This window comes from Orussus abietinus, unplaced genomic scaffold, assembly GCF_000612105.2.
Source record: "Orussus abietinus isolate OABI.00-Male unplaced genomic scaffold, Oabi_2.0 scaffold30, whole genome shotgun sequence".
Lineage (NCBI taxonomy): Eukaryota > Metazoa > Arthropoda > Insecta > Hymenoptera > Orussidae > Orussus > Orussus abietinus.
The window spans coordinates 950407-972925 of NW_019394276.1; the positions used below are offsets into that span (position 1 = coordinate 950407).

At 51.2% G+C, this 22519-nt stretch overlaps 1 protein-coding gene across 1 annotated transcript in view; it reads right to left on the minus strand.

Annotated features, from left to right (window-relative positions):
• LOC105701602 (CUGBP Elav-like family member 4) overlaps window positions 1-22519 on the minus strand; it is a 90543-nt gene that overhangs the window by 33613 nt on the left and 34411 nt on the right. The window contains exon 4 of the mRNA XM_012428466.1: window positions 1130-1209. Within this exon, the coding sequence (XP_012283889.1) occupies window positions 1130-1209 (80 nt within the window). The remainder of the gene's footprint in view (window positions 1-1129; window positions 1210-22519) is intronic.

Below are 22519 nucleotides of genomic sequence, written 5' to 3' on the forward strand. Positions count from 1 at the left end.
CAGGCTGGGAAGGGGGGATGCATCCTACTTTTGTATCTGGACCTTGGAGGGGGTGGATTTCTATTTCGGAAGACTTGGATGGACTCAGATTTGCGGGATTTGGGGCTGGTGGAGGGATGGTACCCGGAAGTCCGGAAGAGTGGATGCGTTCTAGGCTTATATATGTGCTCCAGGGGTTGCAGGGAGTACCAGGGTAATTCCTGAATCCCGGGAAATCGGGAGACGTGGAGGCAGAAATTCCTCCTGGAGGTCCCAATTGCAAGGGGGTCGCAAGATGGCGCCGGGCCCTTCGAGGCAGGAAGGCAGGATCTTCGCCCTCGCAGGGCACCTTGTATTCGGCCGGAAGTTTGGAGCGTTCGCTAATCAGAAGGTGGAATTCGGCGCGATACCGTGAACCCGGACGGAATACTGACAATTCAATTATAACTGCGAATTCCCGGTCCAACCCTAAGCCGGGAAAGTTCGGGGCTTGCGGTCCGGGAAGTACAGTCGTCGGGCGAGGACGGGTTGCTCCAAGTGTTATGCAGATTTGTGTTTGGCCAGTCATTACGGGGGTGTTTGCCGGTACGGCAGCCGCCGCCAAGGGATGAGTCGTAACCCACCCTTGGAGGGCGACCCCCCCTGCCCTGGATAACCGTAACTGCTTCATTTCGCGACCCTCCGGGACCTTCTTGGGAACGAGGCCACTTTCGTTTTCCACCCGCTGGGGGTGCATCTCCCCCCAGTTCGGTGCCACCCCCTAATCGCGTCCACCCCCCGGAAAATCCTCTTCACCCGAGGTTACCCGGAAGAATTCCGCAATTTCCCTCCTCCACCTGGACCCATTGCAGAATCTCTTCGTATAGTTTGATCTGGACGACGCAAATAATTCCTACCTCTTTCCCGAGGGGGTGAATCGGAAAAATCCTGGCTTACCTCCCCTAAATGGAGGCCGAAGCTGCGACCTCGATACCCGCGGACCTCGCGGACATTAATTACCGCGGGCTCGGAAAGTTCCTTTCCACGCGGAACTTGATTCCGTCCTTTTGAGGAACTTCCCGGGGGTAGTACCTGGGGGAGAAGGAGAACTACCCCCAGGAGTCCCGACCTTTCGGGCCGTCTACCTACGTACAAAAGTCCTGGAACTCACCGGCATAGTTTGGCTACCGTGCAGGGAGTTGATCGCCGCTTGTGCTTCTTGGTGCGACGAGAACTTTACAAACGCGCAGCCTGAAAGCAAAAAGAGAGTCCGTCGTTAGTTGCGTTAAGGAATTGGGCGGGCCAAAAGTGCCCTTATCTTAAGGGATGACAAACATTCACAGGTCTTAAATAATTACCATTAATTTATCCGAGGACATGCGCGCTATGAGGATTACTTTTAGGATACGAAAATTCTAGATAGTATCTACCCTCTGGAAAATCCACTGTAAGAATTTTCCTAGCCAAGGCGCCCTAGATGGGCCTTAATTCACCCCCCAAAAGAATTTTCGTTTGGTCACAGAAAAGTGGGATATTTATGATATAGGCCCTAGGCGTTTTTTAGCATCATAGTTAGCTCTTTAATATTTTGTACATGGGACATCTATTCCCATATATTACGTCTAATTGCATTTTCTCGATTTTAGGGAGAAGTTTAACTACACCTAGACAGGAGGGTTAAGTCTAGGAGGCTCCCTGGGGAGGGCGTCTTGCGTCGGCGAGGAGCTTTCGACGGCTTTCGACGTCGTCGCCAGGGCGAGCTTTCGCGCCTAACACCGGGGAAGCTTGGGAATTAATCGCACGGCAGCTCGGCACTTATCGTTAAGGCGGAAACCACGAAGACGAAGAGCCCCGGGAGGCCTGAAAAATCGACGCGTCACGGGGAGAAGGGCGTGCGTTTAATAAGGGATGTTCGCGCCGTCGCGACGCCGGGAGAAGACGCGCCCCCGGAAGAAGCGATTTGTATCGGGGAGCGGGGAATAATCGCCGGGTAAGAATTCCGCGTTGCGTGGTCCCTGAAGATGTTGGGAACAAATGGACCTCGATCCGGAATGCCGGAGGAAAAATGAACGAGCCTGCTCCTCATCCTGATAAGAGATATCAGAAGGATAATCCGCCTCCTGATTGTTCGCCGTGAAAAAATGCCGCCTTCGTCAATTTCACGCAATTAACAGATCGGATTACTTTCAGGTGTTAATTACAGGACCCATCGACTTGACGAGTCACGGATTTCACGAAAATTACAGGAAACTATTACTATCTCTCATTTCTAGTAATGTTATTGATATCATAATTATTACGCAGATGTTTAACTGAATCGTATCTAATTTGAATGAATGGATTTTTTTAAAGAGAAAATTCAGGTATTCCTTCGACTGGGGTGTGTGGATATGAGTGTATAGGAAATGTCTGGGAATTTAGTGTTGATATCTTGGAAAATCTTAGAGTGGAATTTCACTTGTCATGAAGTGGTGCCTCGAATTTCGAATTTTTTTTATCCAGGCTTTCGGAAACGGGGGACATCGACTCGTCGCCTCGTAAATCAGGTGCGGAAATTCCCGGTACGCGGTTCACTCGACGGGAGATATTAACTCGTTGCGGATAACGTAACGCGATTCCCGCGTCGTAAACTTCTGGGAGGAATTCGCCTTCGGGGATGGAATTTATATTCGGAGATAGGGGGTGGTCGTCAGCAAAAAACTCGGTTAGAGCGGGAGCCTCGGTCGTTGCGTGTGTCCCGAAGGATACACCTCGGGATAAGTCGTGCGAAATAAATGGATCTTGATCCAAAGTCTGCTTCTTCCGGGTGGAGGGAATTAGGGCACGGGGGAAGGAAAAACGAGGGAAACTTGCACCCTCGACTGGGATCAGCTTGCCGAAGAACGACACGATAACTCACCTCTTCTCTATAAGTAACTTTCTTTGGGGTGACTAGCCTCTCTCCAGGGGGAAACTCGCGCTTAAAACGATTTCCGTGCGATTTCGCGATAACCCTCGGTTACATTTTCAGGAAAAATCTCACTTCGCTCCTCATGAAAACGAGCTTCAACCTAACCGAAACCCTCTCACCCCCTCCGTCTAAAAGTTACAAGTAAAGACGACATCAATGGTGGTCCTTACACCTTCGAATAATGCACTCAATTTAGTTCTAATTAATTTTATTAATTAAACCCGATATTTAGAGTACTCCTCCGAGGTCTTGGAGGTATCCCCATATCACTAGAATGCAAAATTCTAGCTTGGGGTTACTTTTAAAAAATCAATTCGAGGGCGTTTTTCCTATCTGTTGCGTACTGGAAGGATGCACTCCGAAGGAACCCCATGAAATAAATGAACCGCATTTAATCCACGTCTCTCAGAGGCCGGAATTAGGGCACGGGGAGAGAAAGAGTGAGGGAAAAGCTAGAAATCTCGCACCCTAGGCTCGGGTCACCCCCCTGAAGTATGGCGCCATAACGCACCCCCTTTCCACCCCTCAGAAATACCGCGCCCTTAACCCATTTCCCCGAGTAATATCCAGGTGTGATCAGCATCCGAAATTCGTCAACCGAGAACCTCCATTACCCCGTCGAAAGTGTTCACAAACTGAATACACTTCTATCATAGAAAGTCGTACACAAGAATTGCAAAGCCACGACGGCTGCGCAGAATTTGCAAAAAGGCTGGAGGAGTTTCGAAATTCGCAACATTTAACCCGGCCGAATTAAAAAGCATGTGTATTAAAAATTTAATACTCGGTAACATCTTTTACAGTGCACAATTGTTTACCACTGAGATTCAATCGAAGGGGTCAAGAATCACAGTCGGCGTGCCGCTTTATCGGGCATTGTCGAGTGAGAAAATTCGGTTTCGGGTGGAGGGGAGACAGGGGTTTGGCTTTTATATCAAAGGGCACAGATCGATATGTCGCATTGAAAAGCTTAAGGGCCCGGCTATTAGGGCGAAAAGGGTGCGGGGGAAAGACGTGGGTCATTCATTACCGGCGATTCGGCCGAACGTAGGGCGGTTAAAACTGACCGAGTGCAGAATCGCGGAAAGGTCCGCGGACAAAAGCGCGGGGGTGGAGTCGAGGAAGCTCACCGTTTGCCGGCGCAAAGAGCTTTAAAGCGTTCCCCATAAAGGGGAATTTTTCGTCTCGAACGGTGCTCAGCTCGTTTTAACGAGCGTCGTCGAAGGGGCTTCGAGCTACAAGGCGGAAACTTTGCGGAAGGACCTCCTGCCAGAAGGAATCCTCTCGCGACTCCGAGCTCCTCGATTCCTGTGTATTCTTAGGGTGAACAATGCACACGCGCGGGAAAAACCCCGGAACGTAAAGGCAACTTCGAAAGGAAAGATCTGTAACGAGCGGCCTTCGATATCGCCGCCCTTCCTATTTCCAATGAGAACAAGCCGATATGAAAGTCGCTTTAAAGCTTCACTTTGCAAACGCGCGGAATTTCCCATTGAATTTTGGGTCACTTTAAGAACGATACTCTTCGTTTATTTATTGGAAATTAATTATGTTACACGAAAGTCGCTTTAAAGCTTTCACCTTGCAAACGCGCCGAATTTCCCTTTGAATTTTGGGTCATTTTAAGAACGATCCATTTCGTTTATTTATTCCTAATTAATTCTGTTTGTATTCGAGATTTAGTGGTTCTCGGCAAAGAGTATCGATGCAATTTGATAGTCGAGTACCGATGCAATTTGTCACGTTTTATCTGTGCCTGGATGACGATTGCATCGAGGGCTAGGGCTAAGGCGGACAGGTGCAAAAAGGACGTCGTCCTCCTGTTTTCCCCGGCGAGATTCGACGTCGACGATTTTGCACCCTCCTACAATTTGGCCGCCATTGTTCCTGATAATAATGTCCCGATGTCAAGCCTCTGGCACCGCATTAATCATCCTTCCGAGAGCTGGCCGTGATCTACCCTTCTGTTCCGCTCTCTAAGAAAGCACTCGTCCGTCTGCGAGCTTTTTGCACGACGACCCAATCTGTCGCTCCAACGACCCGTGATTTTCCCCGTCCGGAATGAAATTTGCGCCAAATTAATTTCTTTATCGTTTTACCCGCAGTCGCGGATATCTGGCCGCACGTGAACCTTTGACATTATTCGGTACCTAGATCAGCTGACATCCTTGTCACGATTTATTAAGTAGTTCCAAAAGTTCCATCCTTTTTTCCACGCAACTACTCCAAAGTAAAGTCGCATTCGTACCTCTGAAAATAAGTCAGCAATGTGACATCGTTCAATAATTAATTTTTCATTAAAAAGGACCTTCTGCATCCACCTTGGAGGTGTCGATAAACCGAACCTCCAAAATTACTACAAACTCATAAGCACAATTTAACCGACACATCGATATGGGACCCTCTCGAAGAAATTCATCCAACCGATCAGCTTCCAAAACCGCACGATTTATCGCCACGACATATCGAGCTTAAACAACACCAAGAAACTCATGAAAAGGTTTTCAAACTTCTAAAACAGTCTAATATGCATAAAATTCAATTTATGACATCTTCTAGTGGGATAAGCCACGCCAGGAGGACGATAGGAAGTTCAATTCGGAGTCCACCCTGGCGTTAACGAAACCGGGGTCGGGGGTAGTTCCCCCCGGAGGTCCTCGAGAAGCTGGGATACCTCTCGATGTCGAGATCCTCTCTTCGGAGGAAGCCGAGCGAGGGAAACGAGGGACATTCTTCTCGGTGTGGAGATCCGGCGTTTCCTTTTTTCCCGAGGACGTCTCGTTCGCGAAAATCTCTACGACCCCTCTGCCCTCCACCTCTCCCGGGGGGGGGGGAGGCGTTCTTGAGATTTTTCCCAAATGCACTCAGGGCCGAGATCGGAGGCCAAGAGGGAGACGTCGAGCCGGGGAAATAAAGGACTCGAATTTCCCCCGAAGTTCGACGACTCGCCTCCCCCCCCCCCCAGCTACCCCCCCGAGGGGCCCGAGTCCAAAACTATGTTTGCCCGTTGAACAACAACGAACAATAAACAGCGGACAAACCACTCGGCCGAACTCCCCCGCGAGATGGCCGACGAGTGGCTCGCCGAGGGGGAGTTCACCCCTCGCCCCCCCCCCCAGGCTGGACTACCCCCGGGACGTCCAATCGATAGCCCTCCGAGACTTTCCACTTATATTGCCGATTGCTCGGCAAACATGTCCAAGTTTATCGCGGACCCGCCGGGGCCAGCACGCTTTGCCGCTTAACTCGCACCTCGGACACCCCTTCACCCCTGGTCGATAGGGTTGTCCGATTTCCACCCCCTCGGCGACGTCGACGCATCACCTCCGAGACTGAAACGAAATGCGCATCACATTCGAGGAGGTGGTGCGAATGGCGAAAGGCAGGCAGGCTCTTCGGGGTGGGTTTCATCTCGAGATGCAACCCTTTCCTACTCATTAAATGCGGAGGTAAGCTTATGTCAAAGCTCTGAATTTAAGGTATCAGCCCTTAAAAGGGACGCCGTGGCATTTAACTCGAGCGACGTCTGATCCGAGGAGTGCTTCTTCCACCGAGGAACTTTTTCTAATTACCTGAAACCTTGCTTATTTATTCAATGTGTTTCCCGCGTCTGTGCGAATCTGTAGATGGGGTACGTCCACGAGTTCGCGGGGGGGATCGAGTTAAATCCATATTTAATCTGGATCTTGGTCAAAGAGATGGAATTTTCGTTACACCTGCTTCGCCCAGTTTCCCGCGGAGGAGTCGAAGAGAGTTCCGCTTGGTTTCGAGAGTTTGCGGAGGTGCACCCCTTCGGGGGTTGCGGGGGGGCTCGGGGGTAATCGGTGCCCCCTCTTTCTACGTACATTCCGGAGATTCGGCGTAATGGCCGCGGTGGGTATCGCACGGAGATTCAATTGTTTTTAAACCGCGCACGGTAACTCCGGGGCTGCCCCTCCACGGGGGATGAAACGGCCCAAGAGGGCGGCACGCGCGTTATAACGAACTGCCCCGAATCGTAGAGGGTCCGCTGCTAATGGCAACATCCCGGCGGGATCGGTTTCATTAATTAGGCTAGTAAATCCGAGCAAGAGGGGACGGATTGCCCTAATTGGCCAGCGCCGCGTTTCACGGAGCCCTAAGGAGAAAATCAGACCCGCCATTGGTGGCGATTGAAGCTGGAATGATTTCATCTCGATTATTTAAATTCCTCCATTTAAGGTCCGAATCCAATATCGAAGCCGCCCTGAAAAATGCCCCCATTACTGCGTGCGCCTGATTAAAAAGTCTCCACTTATAATTAACGAGCAATATGACTGATATGACTAGACCACGGTTGACTATATTCCTTATCATCGATTCCCGAGCTATCAGATCCAATTCTTCCTCTTCCACCCGGATATTATTTCCGGTCTTCCGTAAGGAAGTATCAACCAGCTAGTATTCCCTTGGAAATTCCTGACACCCTTAACCAGAAAAAATAAAAAGGGTGTACTTAACGATCTGACCCCAATTGAAATAATCAGAAGTTATGCTTCTCTTAACCGGATTGATATTCAGTGCGAAGGGCCAAATCGAATTTCGATGGAGAAAAAGGGGCACGACTAATCGATGTACCGAGGAGTTTCACGTCTTAGAGTTCCCGAAGTCGGACATTTTGGGGGGCACTTTTCACTTACGAAATCCTGGGGTGGAGGCGCCGCGACGTATATACCCCCCGCTACATCTCATAAATTCGGCAATTCGTCGACGAGTCAACGATTAATCTCCGTATTTGGAATGCGAATCGGGTAATAAAGCTCCACCGCGCCGGCGAGAGGAGAAATAAAGCGGGGGAGTAATAGGAGCTGCAGAGCTTACGACATCAGAGAAGTACGGTGTAAAGGGGGCGCAATATAGGGTTGCGTAAAAAAGACTGAGAAGGGTTGAAAGAGGCGCCGGAAGAAGGGGCGGTGGGTGGGGGTGGGGGAGAGGCGAAGGAAGCGCAGAGGAAGAGATTAAAAATGCTGACAAAGTTACGAAACACTCGCGTTCAGCCTTTTTCATATCCGGCGAGGGAAAAGCAAGATGGCCGCCGAGCGGCCGGAATAAAGGACACGGAGGACCTCGACAAAAATGGAGTTACTTGCGTGTTTGAAATATGAGATTTGCCGGAATGGGCTGGCCGAGGGAGTGGGTGGGGGGTGGGTGGGTAGGGGAGGGATCCGCGCGGAGGAAAAAATCGTGACGAGTGCCGGGAGGAGGAAGCCAAGAGGCGAGTTTCTGCTAAAAATGCAAATCCTCCGAGGATACACCCCCCCGCCACCCCTCGGCAGCTCCACCGACTTGGCTATCTCGGGGGCCGTAATGAACGCTTCGAAGGGACGCGAAACTTCATAAATTCCCTTCTTGCCCCGCTCCGCCCTTAGAACTCGAAGTCCCTCGGAAAGCCGCCCCTCTGGGCGCACCGCCGCCATCTTGTTTCCCGGTGAACGCGGAAACGCGTTCCTTGGTTGCAAGGAAATGTGGGAGAATTTTTAAGTGCGACCTCGATGATCGATACGATCGAGGGTTGGATTAGTGGGGTAGGTTTAGGGACGTGGAAGATGCGGAATAATTTGGAAGAGGAAGCAGAGATGGGAAGCTGGGCGTCCTCGTTGGGGAAAGACCGCCGCCATGTTGGTTCCTCGGGAATCGATGGGAAGAAAGCGGGTTGATTAATGGAATTAGGGAGGAAAATGAAGGACTCGAGGGTCGTAATTAAGGGAAAAAGATGCGATCTCGGGGACCGGTGCGCCGGCGCGACAAGTTGGATCCTTTCTCGAGCATTTTCCTTATCGACGCTGCGATCCGACCGGGTCTCGTCGGCGATACGCGGAGCTGCGGAAGGGCGGAGGCACACGCTGGGTAAAAAGCGAGCGGGCCCTTTACGAGCGACTCGTAATTGACGAGGCCTACACGGGGAATGGCTGGGAGTGCCGCGAGGCAAATTCATCTAGATTATAGCGCAAAACTACCCCCGGCGCCGTATTTACCCGGCATTAAATTACACAGACGGACGCTAGGGTCGCGCCGGTGGGTTTACTCTCGTCACATCCAATATTGATCACCGTGCGACGTCCACGGAGTTTTATCGAGCCGTTTCGTCCCCGGCAAGGGCCCTTCCTTCCCGGATAACGAGGTCGTCGTAATGACGATGACGACGCCCCGTCACGGCCGCTCCGATGATTGCACCCTGTTTGCTCCAACTAAGGGACACCGACGTTGTCCAAGGTGGACGGCGAAATGGATGGTCGAGTGGAATCCCGAAGACTAAGATACCCCTTTGATCTAATCATGGTCGAGATTGTAGACAACCATTGTCTCAGAATCATCCACCATTTTGCTCGTCATCAACAGATACGCAACAACATTGATTTGCGGTTAATTGCCATTTATCACAAGTATTTAAACATTGAATTAGGACCCTGCGTCATGTCTGGGTATGGAAGATGACGAGCGGGAGGACGTCTTCAGGGGGAGAGTACGGTGACACACAATTTTCTTCTTCAGAAGATGGGGAGTAAATTTGAGAGTCCATTGGTTCTTATTAGTGAAAGCGGAACTTCAAGAATTTTCAAGTTCCTCTTCAGGGTCGCGATTTCCCCTCCTCAGGGGAGGGTCTCAGGGAAACTCACCCCCCTCCTCAGGGGTACAGGTAATAAAAGTGTACGTCCAATTTTCCCGGGACGGGAATTATTTTTTTTTTCTCCCTCGGGCTACTCGTAGCCGAAAAGGAAGCAAAACCGCGATCTCATCGGGGGCGAACTCCCCCGTGGAGAGGGTGGGACTCCACGGGGGTGGTCCAGGCCGATAATACCCGCCGCTCGGCGACGTCGACGTCGACATTGATGTCGGACGTCGCAAGAAGCGGCTTTGGGATTTAGGGGTGCCCGAAGACGAGTGGGGTGTCCTCTCTTCAGGCCTTGAGGAAGAGGGTGGTACCGGGGGGGAGGCGGATAACGTACGATTTTCGCGATATTACGAGTTCGTTACCGGCCGGCGCAATTCGCCTCGTGTAATTCCGATAATACCAGCAATCATCCTGTCACCGGCTTAAGCCGCCCGTAAGCCAGGGTGGGGGGCAAATCCCCTCCCTCGGGGAATCTCTTCGTTTTCCGCCCCCGGGCCCCGAGGATCCCGGAATTCGTCGTCGCGTTTCTTGGATCGATCCCGATCGGCCTCGCGGAAATCCACTTCCGAGGACATCTACCGACCTCGAGAGACGCTTCACCCCCTGCGCGATTTTTCCTGCACCGAATTCGCGACAACCCCCTGACCAGTGGGGATTTAATTCCGAATTATCCTCCCCTAACGCCGTCATTTCAAGTCGTACATCCGTAAGAACTCTTCCTTACTGACTTCTATTAAATATCTCAGCCCCCTCCCACCCACCCCCGGAGCCCGGAAAGCACCCCCCAGGAACGAGTCCGCTAATTTTTCAATACCTCGCTTTTAACTCCCCTTTTTCTCCCCGGCGCGCGTACTTTCCGCCCCTAAGTGGTGTAATACCGCGCGCGGGATTTACGCCGCGGTTTCCCGCGAGTCTTTCGGCCGGGGGGTGGATCTCACCCTCGGAGGGGGTCATAAAGGGCCGTTTAACAGAGAAAATAAAGCGGATGCAACTATCCGGCTGCGGAGGGTTCCTCATAAACGTTGCTTATTGCTCTCCTCCTCCTCCCCCTCTCTCGAGGAAGGTATCGCTCGATCGCACAGTCAAGATATCCACCTCTCGCCGGAAGTCGTAAGTTAATTCCCGATTGCACCCCGGCCGAGCCGTGAAAACGTCCCTACCCCATGGAGGGTGCCATAAAGGAACTTTACGCCGGACCGGGGTTGGGAAAAGAGCCAAAAGTGCGAGAGGATGATGAAAGAGGGTCGTGGGGAGGTCCGGGGAGGGCGAATCTCGGAACTAATTAAATAACTAGCGAGTCACCCCCGCGACTTGCCACCTTCGGCCGAGTCCGCGCTTTCCACCCCCTCGCCCGTTTCTTTCCGGCCTTTCTTGTCGCTGTCTCGCTTCCCCTCGTCGACGTTATTTAATTAAACTCTGGAAGACCGAGAAACAGGCCGACGACTTCCGATGCACCGGGATGTGCATGGACTCTTCTTCCTGACGCATCCAGGGGGAAGGGGTGGAGGCCGCCATTTGCAATCTGGGACGGGGTGGAGGATTGAAAATCTTTTTGCCTACTGGGGCGTAAACGGGATGCTCTTGTATGGTCAATTGTCTACGTTTGATACGGCTGTGGGCATTCTTATTGTCAGGGTAATTATTAATGCAGGGGGTAGTATTATTAATAAATGGCGTAGGGTACTTTGCTGAGAGTGGAAATGTAATTTTTGTCAGGGGGTGGCGCATTCTAGCTGCGTGTCAGTATCCATTATTGTACGTGTCGTGATTGATATCGCGTATGTTGTATATAAATGTAGTAGTTCAGTCCAGGATTTAATTTTCTCGACATTTTCCATTTTTTTTTTCCCGCCCTCCGTGTAAGTGGGCATTGCGATTTTCCCCCCTTAGGGGGGGAGACTCTTCCTCCGGAACTCGCGGAAGGTTAATTTCTCGGCGCGGAAAGGAAAATCCTCAAAGGCCAACGGGGGTGGGGGGAGGGGATGTGCGAACTTAAATTCCTGGAGTCACCCCGAGAGCCGGGGGTGGCGAGTCGGGCCCTGGCCCGGAAACGACACCCCCGGGAGTTCCGGTCGGTATTTACAGGAGCGATTTGCTCGTCGGAACCGCGGCGGAAACCGCGGGGGTGGCGCAGCCGAATCGGCCGGCATATTGACCCGGTCTTTGTTTGACGCAAATTTGTTTAGATTACCCCGGGGCACCTCGGTCCGGCCCGCGGGAGAGGGAGGTTTAATTTTGAGAAATGCAAATACCCCGTAATTAAGGGGTCTCCTGGAAACAGGCCCGAAGGGGATGCCGCGGTGGACGGTGGCGAAAAAACCGCTCATAATTGCCAACCGAGTCAATATTTGAACGGGCTTTTATTGCTGAATGGCCAGCCAAGGAGGTCCGCTCTTACCGGTTACCGTAATACGTAGAAAGAAAGAAGCGAGAGGGAGGGCGCGTGCGGAAAATTACCATCGGCCCCATGGGGGAGGGAAGTGCCCCATTGGCGCTCCGTTCGAATTTCTCTAAGTGCAACCCCCGACCCCGGAGCCGAGATTTCCGAAGAGCCTCCGACTCCCCCGGGCCCTTTTCACCGGCGATTTTATCCCTCGCGATTGATTTTCCAATATTCCCCCCGAACCCCGCGCACCCCCTCGGAGAGGGTTCTCCTCGTCGCTGGCCGGTCCGAGCGCGAAAGCGTCCGCGCGGAATTCCGCTCGGACTTTTTGCTTCTCCATAAAACAAAGACCCCGCGGCTATTCGATCGGTCGCGCGTCCATCTCCGGCTTTCTCTCGACTCCCCTCTCTCCCTCTTTCTCTCTCTTTCTACTCGGCCCGTTTAATTTTATTTCATTTCTCTCGCTTTATCCCCCCGATCGGGGCCGAGCGAATGACGGGCCGGCGCGGCCCCCTTTTGGGTTTTTACCGATTCGCGGATTTCCTCGTTCGCGGACGAGCGTGCCGCGCTTTTTCCTGTCTTCGCTCTTTTTTGCGCCGCCTTCGTCCGATCCATCTCCGGCCTGATCCTTATATTCCGGGGCACGATTCTCGGGCTCCTCCCCAGGGCGATTTCTGCCCTGGATTTAGGGCGCCCCCACAATCCTCTTCCCTCCGCGGCACCAAAAATCCCGTCCCTTTTTTATCCCCCACGGAAATAAGGGTCAACATCTCACAAATCGTCCCATTTTCCGCGAAATCAATATATCACAGTTATACCTTTCTTCGATTGATCTTTTGCTCGGAGAATTCGACACTTCGTTAGTCCGTCCTAACCTCAAAAGATCATGTATAGAGTATCATCCTTTAATAGACACTTGGTAACTAGCACTCCTCAATAGAAACGGATACGAAAATGACAATTACTCGGTATGTCTCCCTATGCACCTTTTATTTTCTTCTTTACTTTCTGTCGAATCTTTATCCGTTTTTCGTTTGTTCCTCTCGTCCCACTTTTCCCTATCTTTCCGTTACCCAATAGCTGCAAGGTAAAGACACGAGGGCGTATGGAGGGGTCCTTTAAGTTGCCGAAGAACAAAGATGGCCGGATAAGATCGATAAATCACTCAGGGCGATGTCCTTTAATCCACTCCCGGCCTCCATCCGTATCCCGGCCGCGTCCGGATTCTACAACCCGATAAAATATAAATCCCTCCGCGCGGCCGCGGCTGGAAAAATGAGAAAACCATCCGAACTTTCTGCCGGATAATACGACTCGCCGAATCCGCCGCTTCGCGCGAAGCCCGAGCCCTGGACGTGGGAGTTAACTCTGGATCCAATTAAAAAAATGCACCCCTCTTTCCGGGCATCCCCTAATCCGCATCGCCGACCGGGAAGAAAAAAGCAGGAAGACTTGTCAGGATTCTTTATCCTGATACGTCGAATGAAAATCTCGCTTTATCCTTTTAATATCCCATGAATTTCGATAAAATATTACATTAAAAATATCGCACACGGTGTAACGGCGAATGCTTAACAAATGCAAATGTCGTACAATTTCGCCGTACAATGTTGCTGTTGCAATGTTATTTAAGAGTGCATTTAAGTATGAGTTTATATATATTGAATAGTCGCATATATGGCTTTTTGCATCTCTCCATGGCCCGTTAAAATAGCAGGGAACAATCGCTCGTACAGAATGCATCCACTGTTACCACCTGTATAATATTTACAATTAACAATAGAATATATTTCCCGCACGTATACATCAACCAGGAATAGAAGGAGCCCTAAAATCGCCGATCGAAGCCGGATTAACTGGAAATAATTAATTATATGTAAAATCCACCCGTCAAGGGGTGACGTTTACAGCATTAACAAACATTTATTTACGGCCCAACAATGGTTTCACGGTGCACCTTAATTTAACGGGCCCACGCGAAATCACAGTCGTAGCCGCGATTCACGCGTGACAATGCTCTCGGCGGGGGGTCGGTAATGGTGTTGTCACTTTTAGCGAGGCTTGTACCTTAGGTGTGAAACCACCGTTGTTGTTTACGCGTGTTTACGAATGCAAAGTGTTTGCGAGCATTGTGTGTTCACCGCGGCGCAACGCGTGTATACGTCGCATTGAATAGGCGCTCGCGTGCGTATCGCGGGGCGGTAGGTGGTGGGTGGGTGGGTGTGGTGGAGGTGGCGGGCTGTGTGGCTGTTGTGTGTTTTTTTTGTTTTTTGTTGTGTTTGTGGTTGGTTTTGTTGGGGTTGGGTGGGTGTGTGTTGGGTGAGTAGGTGCGTAGTGGGTGTCCGTTGGGTGGATGAGTACGTGTTGGGTGGATTGGGGTGTGTTGGGTGGGTAGGTGTGTGGGGGTGGTGGGTGAGGGGTTATGGGTGGTGGGTGGGTGGCACAGGGGTACTCGCACGCGCGGTCTATGTTAGCACACTTGGCGAGCTGCCATTTAGGGTGGAACGAGGGTAACCGACCACTCTCGGCCCACGCAACCCTCCGGATCGGGCGCGGAAAAGACGCGGAATCCACCACGCTTTTGCGCCTCTCGTCGGTACTATTGAAATATCGAGCGTTTCCGTGAAGCCGAAATGAAAATCCCGGAGGAAAAAGTGCCGGGCGAAATTACTTTCGCCTTCAAGACGCGCGTTTCACCGAGGACCCGCAAAATCGTTTTCACCGTTTACTACGAGACATAACAGACATGGCGTCCAAATTGACTCGTTTTCCCCTGCGGAATCGCAAACTCGCCAGGAAAGTGACCATTTACAGAGGGAGGCTTTTTTGAAATTTATTTGAATATAGTTCCTTATTTTTTTATTTTTTATTGAAGGATTTCGAAAAATTGTACTTGGCGCAGAACTCATTCGAGCTCCGTGGTCTCTAATCTTGGACGAGGGGGAAGCAAAGGTGTTTCTTCGGGGACGGAAGGGTGGTTTTGGGTCGAATCACTTCTTCGAGGAGAGATATCGATCGGGATGGTCCTTCCTGTCAGTCCCCGAAAAAGAGTTCCACCCTTCCACCCCCTTCAACCCCCGAAAGTCCATCGGCTGGCCGCGAATGACATCCTCATAACCAAACGTCCGAACCATGCGTTCGCGCCCGAAACGCCGCCACAATGAGGCTCGGTCTTATTGATTCTTTAACAATGCTGCCGGTGCTCGGCATTGTGGACAAAAGAACAATGCTCCGGTCTAACGGGAGTTCTCGTGAAGGCAAATAAATTCCTGCCGGCCCCTGTCCCCGAGGGCGTAATAACGTTGTCATTGTCCGAAGTTGCGCCGATCGAACCCCCAGGCACCCCGGAGGCACCCACCCTTTCCCGAAACCGAGCTAATGCGATATGTTCGTGCGATTGCCAGCCCCGGAAGAATTCCTACCCTCCAGACCAAGGCAGCACGTGGAACCGCCCCGGTCTCTTTACGTCCGCGCGGCCTTCGAATTCGTTCTCATTCGGTGACAAGTGTCAGAATCGACGTTTCCCCTGCATCGATTTTCCTTGACTCGTCGACTTTCCGCCCTTAGGTTTTAAAAAACTCCAATTTTGAGCCCAAGAAGAATTCCTACCCTCCAGATGAAGGCAGCACGTGGAACCGCCCTGGTCTCTTTACGTCCACGCGGCCGTGCGGAAGCCACTATAGTGGCCTTTCGTAATTAAAGGGTTAAAGGTAAATAAAATAAAACAGAAAGTAGTGGGGGATTTGCATAAGGGGCGAAGAGGAAGCAAAGTCTTGGAGGAAATCGAGGAAATCGAGGAAATCGAGCCTCGCAGTATCTCGGGGGAAAATATTTCTCCTCGGCCGAAAGGGGAGCGTTTCTGGAGACCGCGGTTGACGTACGGGAGCCGAGCCCGAGGGATGAGGACGAGGTCGAGGGTGGGATCGGAAGAATCGTAGGCGTTGCCCTCGTTTCTCCCCTCCGCTGGTTCACCCCTTCGCCCCGGTCATTCCCTCGCTCTCGAGGAGGTTTATACAGGATATCGCGATTCCCTATCACCGGGAATGGGTTTATTTAATCAGTTAGCTGTCCCAGAAAAAAGGCTCGCCATTTTTCGGGGGCAATGACACCCTCCACCCTGGGCCGAGATGCGGAGGGCGAGGCGGCTCGCTTCTAGGGGAGGAAAGGGACCCCAAAAGGAAAATCAATGCGGTGAATGGGCTCCGAACGTGGCCGCCTGTCACACTATCGTTGCTTTGGCCGAAGGGGTGCCCTCTCGCAGGGGGTGCCATTGGCGGCCACGTAAGCGTATACCGGGTGGCAAGGATTCGCCAAAGCGTCGGTCCAACCCCCGAGTGCGAAGTCGCGTCCGAAACGCTATTAGTAAATAATTTAGCTTTCAATTTCCTCCAAAATGGTGGAGACACGCTGTCACAAAATGGACGACTATGTCGAAGTCAAGGGGGTGGATCTAAACGCCGCCAAAGGGGTGCCGTCGAGACCTCAAGGGCGGAAAAATGGGCACCCGTCTCTCGAGGAGGCAACCACTTGCGTTTTCATAAAACGGGAGGAGCTGAGAGTATCCCTGGGGAAATTGTTTAAGAAAAGAGCGCAGATGGAGGGACCCTTACAAAATACCCGGAGTGACCGAAGGGTTGTCCCCAGGAAGGGGGAGCGCCATAAGCTCCGTGCTCTACACAGGGTGGCTCAAAAAATACAATTTGAACCACTGCTCCCCCATGCCCTAATAAAAGGAAAAAAGAATGGAAAGTTCGAAATGGCATCTATGGTTAAGAAATGAATCCTTGAAAATGAAAGGATTTATATTTATTAATTAATACCGTATTCCTCGATACTGTTCATGGGTTTTATTTAAAGATGCGGATATCTCTAATGAAGACTCGCGGCAGAAAAAGAATCGCTCGGTAAGTATTGGAATAATTCGAGAAACGAGCCCGCGAGATGATGAGAGGGTGCAAAACCACCCCCGAGGAGCGCTTTGAATAACCACCGCCACAGGTGTCGGGACTTTGTGGATAAATTCATTGTAACAATCTCCAAGTTGGGTGGTACCCTCCAGGAAGAGTGGGAGAGGGTGTAGGGGGGCAGAATCTGGGCGAAGAATCGGGGGAATAAAATCCACCCGGGGGTGCGTTACGTGACCGCGTCCGAGGGAGTCCCCGACTTTATTCCAGCTTCGACAGCTCGTCGAGGAAAAAGGTCGTGAAAAGCTGGAGAAAACCTCGGAGAAACACGGGGGTGCTTCGCCCCTTCGCGTCTGGAGCTTGCTGGGGGTCCGAGATCGACACCCCGTATAGGGCGCAGGGGATGAAACCTCCCCTAGATGCAATGGGCTCGCTGCAACCTGCGCCCCCTAAAACCGCTCGAAACTTTTGCGAAACTGCACGATGCCCCATAAAGCTACGGCATTTCCCGCTGGTAAGCGCTGTAAAAATGCGAGGCCGAATTTCGGCGGCAGGCGAGGAAAAATGAAACCGGGGGTCGGTGGCGATCTCGTTAAAATTCGTCGGCAACGAGGGAAACGCCCGTTGGGGGTGAAACGGGGGCGGAGGGAAAATCCGGGGTGAGAAGGGCCAAGACCCGAGGAAAATGTCGCGATTCGTTTCCGCATCACGTAGCCGCGTTTAGCGCAGCCCTCGACTTAATGCGAAATAACTACCCCTGTGTACCGCCCTCCTCGGGGAGGGTTTAATAAACAATGAGGCGGCTTTATCTTGCCAACCCTTAGGTCCTCTCTTCGGATACCACCCTGACCCAATTTACGTCCGGTGGAAACGCGCTTAACCCTTTTCTTCCTCTCTAAGTGCGCCTTTGAAATCCCGACACGCGACTTTCTTATATTTCCTCGGCCGATCCGATCTCTAATTCAAGCGAATGGGAAACGGAAAAAACGGAATGGAAAGAAAAGAACCGAGGGGAAATATTTTATTCCTTCATCCCTGCATTATGGCTCGATAAAAGTCACTTTAGCCCCTAACCTCGAAAGGTACGGTATCCTGCGTCTTTTCTGATATCGGAAATTTTAACCTATCCTCGATCTAACCTTGATCCGCGCAAAAATATGGAAAATGAATAAGAGATGCTGATCGATCGATCAAAGCGTCATTACGCGCTCGTAAGTCATTTTATACATTGCTCATAAATTTCAAATGATTATGTTCAGGGTCTCAAATAAGATTTTACTCTGGGAACGAAATAAAAGTGACAGGTAAATCAGGGATCTCGAAGAAAGAGGTAATTACGCGCCGGGCCTTACGTCGAGTACTTCGGGTTTCCACCGCGTAAACTTCATTACGCGTGTTTCGATATCCCATTTACGTAGTGTCGGTATTATCCCGGTGTCGTAACGAGGAACCCAGCCTTTAATCGTCCCCATAAACCGAGAGGACCAGAAGCAAACGCGGAATACCAAGTGACGAAAATGGATTTTACCCGAGGACTCTCGAAGCCGGAACTTGGAAAGATTTCGAGGAGAATAATTATTTTCTTAAACCACCTGTACGAATTAATAAATCCCCATCGTCCTCCAGACCTCAAGGATTCGTATAGTCCTTCTCTTGGAATTAATAAATTAAAACAAAATCTCTATCCGAGAAATTCACAAAGACGGAAATTCGTCACTTGAGGATTTCCAGTATTACAACGATTTTTTTTATTTATTCGCATATCTGCTTTCGCTCGTCTTTCGGAGATACTTTTTTTTTTTAACATTTAAGAGATTGTTAGTTTATCGGCGGATAGAATTTCGACCTCCATCTCGAGAGAAGAGGAGAAAAGGGGAAAATCCGCAAAACCCGAGCCGACGTCGTCCAATCGCTCTTTGAGACTCGGTTTCTTCCGCCCGGCCGCCGCGACCGATCCGGTTTCCCCGTGGCGGAATGTTAATACTTGTTTAGCCCCGGCTGATTTAGCGGGGAGAATTAAAAACACAATTTCCGGGCGAAGCGGCTAGGACCGCGCTTTACGCGCCGGGACGTGCCTAATAGAATTACCGTGCAATCACAGCGGCCGGGGCGCCGGTTTCGCCCGGTGTAAACGTAAATTTCCTAGCTTTTTTTCCGCACGGCCCCCGACCCTCGGCCCGGATAACGAGAGCCACGTAATTTACCGGTTAACGAAGGTAGGAGAGCCCGAATCCGGGCCCCGAAGACCGAAATCCTTGCGGCAGCCCCGAGCCAACTTAAATTGCCTGTCCCTACTTCTTCCAATTATCCCGAAAAAGGGAACTCGATTACCGACCCAAGAGTATTCCCGGCGAGAGGGAGTTCGGCTGTCAAATCGTTCCCCTTGGCGAAACTCGATGAACATCTCCTGGGAAAGAACCCTTCGCTCGAGCGCGAATTTTCTATACAAATGTGTTCATGTTGCGTTTTGTTTGTGGCATTTTCTTTTTTTTTTACAAAAAAACCAGAGATATTCAACAAGATAAACAAATTCCGAAATCGTGCAAATTTGGATTTTTCATTGTTTTAACAGTATTAAAATGCAAGAGAAATATAGTCATCCCTCAAGTCACAATAACATTTTACCATCTCCTTGAAAATAAGATGTGAAATCTCATGTTCCATTCTTAGAGAGGAATTAAAAATGGAATTAAAAACGTATAAAAGAAAGTAAAAAATCGAAGCAACCCCTTACGTAGTCGGGATCACCAGTACTTTCCATTCCCCACATTTTCCGGGGTTTTCCCTTGGAATATGCGACCCGGCGGCTAAGTACAAGGCTAAGTACCCGCGGGTAATTCCGTAATAATCGTCGCGCTCACGTGGCGGTCGCATGTCGGTTCCCACGTGGGGACACGCACCGTCACGCGTCGTCAGACTACGTCACACGACGTCGTTCGCTCCGAGACGGAGATCAGGGCAAACGCGACGAAGAGGGGTGCATACAAATGTAGAGGCTTTTCCGACGAGGGGTTGGATGTGTTTTTTTTTTCCGCACGCAAGGAGGGCGCGGAAGCGAATCCAGACGACGGTTCGGCCGTCGAAATTTCCGCGTCGTCCGAGCCGTCGGCCCGAAAATCGGGGGAAAAGCGGAAAAGCAAGTTACGGCCAGGCCGGCAGTTCGCCACAGGGCAAATAAAGTCTAGAGAGGAGCGGAAAATTCCCGGCGGGCCGTTCTCCATGGCGTTCTCCATGGCGTCGGCCGCAAATGCACTCTCCGGCGCGGCGCAAGAGGAGCGGGGATTAACATGCATTTACGAGGCGTGCATGCACCGACACACGTCCACCCCGACCTTTGACGACCGAACCCCTTTCATGCGGTAATCCAATCAAGCCGCATTCTACGATTTGTATCTGGTAATTCCCTATGTTTGATCATCCGTCCTGGCCGCACCGCGGTTCCTCCCCGCGAGCGCGTCTTTCATTTTTTCCGCGGTCCCTCGAGAGACTTCCCTGATCGCCTTTCCCATCTAATCATGGTTCCAACGTTTAAACAATGGACCCCATAAACAGAAGAAACCGACCAGGCACGCGGAACTGACCCCGAAGACGGAGGAAACGAGAAAGAGGAGTCTTTCCTCCGCTTTTCCTCATTTCCCGTGGAGCGCTGCACAACGCAACATGGCGATATCCCATTTAGTAGTAGCTATGACATCCCCATAAACTGGAGAGGGAGAAAGGATAGCTAGGTGAGACGATGTCTTTCCCATCTAATCATGGTTCCAACGTTTAAACCATGGACCCCATAAACAGAAGAAACCGACCAGGCACGCGGATCGGACCCCGAAGACGGAGGAAACGAGAAAGAGGAGTCTTTCCTCCGCTTTTCCTCATGTCCCGTGGACCACTGCACAACGCAACATGGCGATCCCATTTAGTAGTAGCTATGACATCCCCATAAAACGGAGAGGGAGAAAGAATAGCTAGGTGAGACGATGTCTTGCCTTGTTATCACCTGTTTGGGTGGACCGTCAAGTATGGCGCAAAGGTCTTTTGCGTGGCCACCCATTGTGGTCTCATCCTGGTGTTCTCCAAGGACCTTCTTGGGGTCTTTCCCGATTGCGATCCTTCGATCCTGGAGTCCAAGGTCCTAACGGGCTGTCCAGCTCGTAGGCTTTTAATTCCGGACTCAAACGGGGCACAAAACGGCGCGTCGTTGGGAATTATTGCCGGCCGTCGAGCAAAGAGTCCTACGAGCGGTATCGAAAAACGGGCAGGAAGAACGGCCCCGTTAAACGTAATGATCCCCCGAGCGAATCGGCCGCGCTGCCCTGGCCATTGCCGGCCGTTATGTAATAAACATGGCCGCGCGTTACCCGTTAAACTTTCATAATGTATTACCGCGTTGTCAGTTACATCGGGGCCGACGCGGCTCTTGGCGCGTCGCCGGCAACGCGCTCCGTAAAACCGGCTCGGTTACGATTACGACGGGGTCGTTGTTGCGTAGGACGGTCATCGAGGCCGAGGTTGGCTCGAGCAAAGGATGCGCTCGCGATGGATTATTAAATTCGTAGTGGCTATGCGGTTTGATGTGGATTCGTAATGGGCTCTCCGGAAGTACAGCCCCCGCGTCGACGTCGCAGGCTCGGTCGGCGATCACGTGGCTGGTTCGATTGCGCGGGTACGTTTGATACCGACGCACCGATCGGTGATGTACCGATATTAAATTCACTTAATAGTCAACGAGAGTTTTTGGAAAATGTTTCGATCATCCCATGCAACGGTATTAATTTTCTACTCATCTCGGACAGGAACTGAAAAAAGATTTCTGTTTTTTTTTTTTCGTAAAATGAAATTTAATTATTGAAATTTAAATATTACGGTTATAGATCATTTGGTGCGCTTAGTTAGGAGAAAAGTTTTATATATGTTTTTACGTATTGGTATGTATATATCACACTTTCATATCACCTTAAGGGGTTGATACGTCGCATCCAGGTTCGCATCCGTCTGCGTCTCGACAAAAGGAACATCCCGCGGGCACCGTCACCGTCCTTGCGCGAACTCCCACCCGTGTTTAGATTCACCCCCGAACAAATATTTTCAGGGACGTGGAATCCTCCAGGGACAGGCCGAGTTTCGCGGTGGGTCCGGCTGGGTATCGATCTTCGCCTGGGATAGTAAGAAACCCTGCCCTCCCTTCGGAGCCCAAAACGCCATTACGTCGTTGCATCGTTTTCCGTCATCCCCATCACGTTCTTCGGGATGAAATCGAGGTTTTCAAATGGGAGCTGACCGTGGAAGTATCTCGAATGCCGGTCCTCTCGGAGGAGGCAGACGGCGGGGTTTCCGCTATACAAACTATTTAAGGGAGCGATTATTTGCCACCAATCCCTCCAGAGCATCATCGCGTCATTGCATAATGTCGATTAGGTTCTTCGGAATGAAATCGCGGTTTTCAAATGGAAGCTGACCGTGGACTCATCTCGAATTGCGATGGTCCTCCCGGAAGAGGCAGACGGCCGGGTTTCCGCTATACAAACTATTTAAGCGAGCGATTATTTGCCACCAATCCCTCCAGAGCATCATCGCGTCATTGCATAATGTCGATTAGGTTCTTCTGAATGAAATCGCGGTTTTCAAATGGGAGCTGACCGTGGACTCATCTCGAATTGCGATGGTCCTCCCGGAGGAGGCAGACGGCGGGGTTTCCG